The sequence below is a fragment of the Nelumbo nucifera genome, chromosome 5, assembly GCF_055504915.1.
Source record: "Nelumbo nucifera cultivar China Antique chromosome 5, China Antique-T2T, whole genome shotgun sequence".
NCBI classification, from domain to species: domain Eukaryota; kingdom Viridiplantae; phylum Streptophyta; class Magnoliopsida; order Proteales; family Nelumbonaceae; genus Nelumbo; species Nelumbo nucifera.
In genome coordinates, this window is record NC_142653.1 from 24,635,616 (window position 1) to 24,641,823 (window position 6,208).

General features: G+C 39.4%; 1 protein-coding gene across 1 annotated transcript; it reads left to right on the top strand.

Annotated features, from left to right (window-relative positions):
• The first annotated feature begins 4,256 nt into the window (after window positions 1–4,256).
• On the top strand, window positions 4,257–5,601 carry LOC104595970 (Leucine-rich repeat (LRR) family protein). Its single transcript, XM_010256916.2, has 3 exons — window positions 4,257–4,377; window positions 4,496–4,713; window positions 4,801–5,601. The coding sequence occupies exons 2-3, from the start codon at window positions 4,524–4,526 to the stop codon at window positions 5,472–5,474; spliced, it is 864 nt and encodes a 287-aa protein (XP_010255218.1). The 5' UTR covers window positions 4,257–4,377; window positions 4,496–4,523; the 3' UTR covers window positions 5,475–5,601.
• Window positions 5,602–6,208: the final 607 nt, after the last annotated feature.

The window sequence follows — 6,208 nt, forward strand, 5'->3', positions numbered from 1 at the left end:
CCCTTAGCTTCAATCCGATTTGATGTACTTTTGACATTTAGTGTAAATAAATAAAGAGCATGTTTGATTCATGTTGTTTGATATAATTCTATGTAAGACCCTAAAACTGGACACTTGATGAGACACGTGTTAGTTTTAAATGTTCACAGCCATTGGATAAGTCTGGGGAGATTTATCTTGCCAAGGCTGATACTGGTGTGCCGCCAAGTGTTGGGATGGCCTGTCTCGGCCACCAGGGTAAGACCCAAGGCACATGCAGTATGGGATTACTCGAACCCTTGAACCGGACCAGATTTCCAGTATTGCCCTAGACCTTAGAGACAGATGGGCAAAACTAGAAAGTTACACCTGACCCCTAGACTCGATTATGATACTTCACTAGGTGTCGGATCGGGCTGTCTTTGATATGCCAATCAGTGAGATCCTTAGCGGGGGTCAAAATCTGGGCATGTTGGAGTAGTTTGAGAATTCATCTGAGTGGGTGATCATAGTGACAGGATCAGCCCCTTTGTCGAACAAAGGTAGTGATCGGGAATGCACTCTCTCTGATGGAAACCAAACTGCCGGCAGTTGATTTCAATTGTTGGAATTTTGTTTTGCAATATACGGTTTCAAAGTGTTTGCAAATGGTTTTAATTCCCGGGATCCATGTGAGTAGAGAGTGCGGCACTATTCCTTGCAGCTGAGGGAGAGGTCCTCTCTTGTCGGGCAATGCTTGATCATTAAGGGCTGAGAGGTTAAGTGTAAGACCATTTAGGATAGTACCTGATGGGCTAATCTTGCACCTGCCCACAGTCCCTGGGTTTTTATAAGATGGCTTGGCCCAGGAACCACTTAATGTAAGTGTTGGGCCCATAGGGTCCATGTGATGGGCTCAGGGGTTCACTGAGCTCTTTCAGTGAATTCGGCTGGGCCTTGTAATAAAGGCTGGGCCGAACCCATGTGGCTGGTGTGTAGATCAATGCTTGGGTCCCACGCCATACAAAGAAGTCCAACTAGGCAGCAAATTGGAAACTAGTTAAGCACTGAACACTTAATGGGCCAAAAGCCCATTTCGAGCTGAGCTGATATGATCACCCATCTATGGGGCGGATCTGAGATTAATGTTAGTAAAAAGGATTTGGCCTTTAACCTTAACCACTCTGGGAGACCAAATTCAAATCAGATTTGAATCTGGTAATCTCCTGATAAGATCAGGAGTAAGCTAACTTAATTTGCAGATAGGATTAAGATAATCCCCTATCCAAATACTGATTTGGATTGAGATAACTCCTAATTAGAAGGTTTCTTAATCAAGAAGAAAAGAGGATAAACCCTAAGTGATAGAAAGAGATTTTGAACCTAAGGGTTTTGGGAAGAAAAAAAAGCATCCTGCGAATTGAGATTAGATCTCATACAGACTCCAGAGAGAAGAGAAGCTATTCAGCCATTTTCGTCCCAGGAGTTCTCCTCCAACTGCCGCCATCCTTTCTTACGAGATTCGATCTTTGAAGAAGAAAGAAATCAAGAAACTGTTTCTTGACATCAGCTTTGCAGAAAAGACTGAAAAAGATTTGGTGCTTAGAGTTTCCAGAGGATTATTGAGAAGGATCCAGTGTGTAGGACGCACTCTGCTGGTTCCGTTCCACATACAGCTGTGTCATCTTCAGCAGGAGTGGATCTTGGTGTCCTCTTTGGGCGTGAACACCAACTTTGGGAGATACTACTTCTCTGGATCAGGTATAATTCCTCCATTTCCCTTTTGATTCAGATCTGGTTCGATTATGGTTTAAGTAGGATCCTTGAATATTGTATTCTGAATTTAGGGAATATGATTCCCAGTTGGAAAAAGGTAGGAAAATTTTTGAAATTCGCCCACCCATTCTGCAAACTTTTTGGCGTCCATTAGATGGATCCTACCATTCTTTCACCAACAAAATACAAATCAACTATGCAGGCCCCACATCAATTACACAAAATATATAAACTAAAAAAGGCAAGGAATTTGGTTGTATAGAGAGACTGTGCCAAATGGGCCCTAGTACTTGTTTATGTTTTAAGTAGCATCATGTTTACTTTTTAAGTGTTAATGGGCCTTTTTCATTATGGGCCCGTTAATTTGTTTTGTGTTTCTTTCCGCCCACTTATGGGCAAAGATGTAATTAGTCATAGTTAAGTAAGTTTAATAAAAGATTAAGAGAGAGAGAGAGAGAAGAGAAAACTATCGACATCTCTTTTCTCCTTTCTCTTCTTCTTCCTTCTTTTCAATTGGCCTTTTCGGCTTTATCCCAACAGTTGCAAAGTGTTCTGAAGGTGGTCCTTATAACTGTATTTTCCACCTACTTTTTTCATTGCTTACTACAGAGTATGTTTGAGCAAGGGTGACTTCATCCTTGGCCAAAATATTCTGCCTAATAATGTCGAACTCATGGTTGAGTCCTATAAGAAACTCAAACACCTTGTTTCACTCTACCAATTTTCTAAATGTCTCTGCATCCTTCTTGCTCTCCCATACAATTGTCTCCATAACATAAATCTCTTGCCACAATGATTTTAACATGGAGAAGTAAATTGCTACACTCTTCTCCCCCTATATCAGATTGTTCACATCACTCTTCAACTTATAGGCTCTCATAAACATTCAACTTTTGTGAATATGTTTCAGCGACACTGTCCCAAATCTCCTTGGTAGAAGTCATCTAGAGGTAATGTTAGCTTATGTGGGGCTACATAGAGTTGACTAACCACCCAATTATAATGTAGTTCTCATGCATCCATTTTTTATACGTAAGGTTCATCTTTGCAGGTTTCTCCTTATTGCCTGTGAGATACCCCAATTTACCTCTACTAGTTTAATTGTAGTCACTCCACTAGAAAAGAAATCTATTGGACCAACCCCGGATATCAGAATCTGCTTCATTTCACTTTTACATTGTTTCATTAATCAAACGAAAATAAAAAACTAGTTTTTCACTCTTTATGGACCTAATTGATGCCAACTCAATACCAAAAAGTTCAAAAACTAGGGTTTCACTACACTCAGCTCAATGGGAGAAAGAGAAAAGGAGGCCGCTCCTATCAGAGTTTCCCAACCTTCTTCAAACCTTAGCCACCCCCTTCTAGGGATTAAAAGAGACCTCCCAAGCCCTAAGTGCCACACCAAATCCTTCTCCTTATCCTGTAACTTGAAATCTCTCTAGTCGGCTAGGGTTTTGGGTAGAAAAATAACAGCTCCATTTCTTAACACTATTCGACCAAAATTTAACTCTCCAAACCCTCTACCAGCTAGGCAAACAGTCCTCTGAATGATCAGAAGCTTATCTCTCTATACACCCACTCTTCTAATCGAAGGGTATATGGGAAAAGAAAAGAAAAAAATGGAAGAGGAAAAAACTGCTCTAATACCAAGATGTAAAATTGTCCTTCAAATCTGATAATTAAACCTGATTACAACAATAAAAGAAAAAGAAAAAGAGGTTATTACAGCATAGAGAAGAAGAAGAGAAAGGAGAAGAGAGAGTTCAATAGCTTTCTCCTTCCTGTTGCATAGAGAAAAAAAAAATTGAAGGATGCAATTAGCTAGCACCTATTTAAAACTAATTAAAAGGAAATTAGTTCACTGAATTGAGTAAACAGTTGTGCAAATGAAAAGCTTGAAGCTTCCAAAATGGAATTTAAAAATTACAAGATTAAAACTAAAATTAATAACATGAAAAAATACAAAATGTATAACAACTTCCTCAAACTGATAATAGTATATTCAATAAAGATAATATATTAATAAAATTATAAAATATCATATAATCATGTCTCAAATTGTCTATTTTCATTTTTCAAAGGAGCTTTGTGTTTAAGGGTCACGAACTGCTTATTTAGGTCTCAAAAACCATCAGCATCAGTATAGATGTTTACTAGCGTATGGCCAATTGTTAATGTTTGTTAGCATAGCTTTTCACCTCAATGGTAGCCGACGGACACTTGACTACCGGTAAAAATCTATGCCGTTAGCATAGAGCTTTTTGGATGAATGAAAATGAGAAACATGGAGTTCGATTTTTTTTTTTTTTTTTTGTGCAAATTGCCTCAATTTTTGTGCCAAGAGATCCATGGTAACAATTTTATAACCAAATGCGCTTATATAATATATTTTTGCCTATTCTAATAATAAGAATTGAACATGGCACTAAACCAAACATAACCTAAAGTGTCACCTCAGATTTTTACTGGCTGAGATCGTCTTTGCTCATCAATCGCATTGAATTGAAGGTGGTGTCTAATTGAACTCCATAACCTAAAGTGTCACCTCGAACTCCATAATCTACATGATGGAAATGAAGCATTCACAAACCTTCGCCAACTTTCCACCCGAAGTCTTATTAATCTAATTGAAGGCACAAGGTATGTCTTTTCCTTCTTTAACCCAATCAATTCTAACCAATTGAGAAAGAATTCTGAATCCTCAAAGAGTAAGTACGTCTCCAGTGAAAGGCTGAAAGATCATTTGCTATTTTTACAGGAAAGATGCAGAGGAACTTGATAGTAACATGAACAAGTTGTTCGTAGTCCAGCATGATCTGCTCAGAGACTTGGCTATCTACATGAGTAAGCCGCAGAACGAAGACATAACAGAAAGACGGAGACTTATAATGGAAAGAAGAGGAGATGATCTTCCAGAAAGCTGGAGGGAAGAAATGGATCAAAGCTTCAGTGCCCGCCTAGTCTCTATCCTTACAGGTTATTATAATCAATCATGATACCCCAAATGTTGCCTTGTCATGTTATCTTTTCTCTGTATTGTGGCTCACGGGCAATGGCTTGCAGATGAAACGTACCCCTCGAACTGGAGTGATATGCAACTTCCAAAGGCTGAGGTTTTAATTCTGGATTTCTTGGCAACCGAATACTCTTTACCCCCCTTCATGGAGAAAATGGGAAAGCTCAAGGTGCAGATCATGACAAGTCATGGACAAAAACATGCCAAACTCAAAGGCGGCTTGCAGGCACTAGGTAATGTAGCCCAACTGAAGAAAATCAGGTTAGAGAAGATTTCAATTCCTCCGCTTATAGTGCCACTGAAGAATTTGCGAAAGATATCATTGGTTATGTGTGAGGTTGGCCAAGCCTTCACTAACTGCACCATGGAGATCTCCGACATGCTACCAAAACTCATCGAGATGGACATTGACTACTGTAACGATCTGATAGAACTACCACCAGGGTTATGCCATGTCTCCCACCTGCAAAAGCTGAGTATCACCAACTGTCATAATTTATCCAAACTGCTTGAAGAGCTCGGAGATATGACTAATTTAGTGGTGCTAAGGCTGCACGCATGTACAGAACTGTCACAGTTGCCAGACTCAATCCGAAATCTCCACAAGTTAAGATTTCTAGATATCTCTGAATGTGTGAGAATGGAAAGCCTACCCCAAGGGTTGGGTGAGTTAAACAGTTTGGAAAAGATCGACATGAGCAAGTGCTCGAGAGTAAAGTAATTGCCAATCTCAGCTATAAACCTTCGGAATCTAAAAGTGATTTATTGCGATGGTGAGACAACCAGTCTGTGGAAACGTCTCCAACTTCCCGAGCTTAGCATAGAGGAGCGTAAAGAAGATATCAATTTGAGTTGGCTTGGGATTTGATCCAAAAAAGAAACCACAGTCTTCTTTTGATGAGGAGGGATTTGTTACTTGTTAGGATTTAGAAGGAACCAGTGAATAATTAAAGAGTGTCTTTAATTTGCATGTATGAGTAGATCAACAAAAAAAAAAAAAAAAAAACTCCCTTTATAATAATTCATAATTTCATATACATGTTTTGGACAATTGGATTTAAACCCTGATTCATATTCTGGGTCATAAATCGTAACAATGACTATCAACATCACCTCACGACGGAGAAGAGCTTTTCAAGTGATGGCAAAGACTTTGAGGCCGAGAATCGGCGTCAGCAATTAATTGTGTGGCCTCAAGAATTGTCTAAAAAGATTAACTCAGCCCTGAAGGAAAGGAATCAAATCATCCGAGCCAAGGAACAACCGTTCAGAAATCAGAATTGTCTAAAATATTACCTCAGCCCGTGACTGCAGGGTCACCGGTGAAGAATGAAAGGTGAGCCCCATCTCTACTCCTTAACGTGCGTAGCTCTTATTTCACACCTTAATTATTATCCCAGTTTGTCTTCTTTGACCCTTGTCTCCGCTACAACCAGCAGGAGACTTTACCAGTCT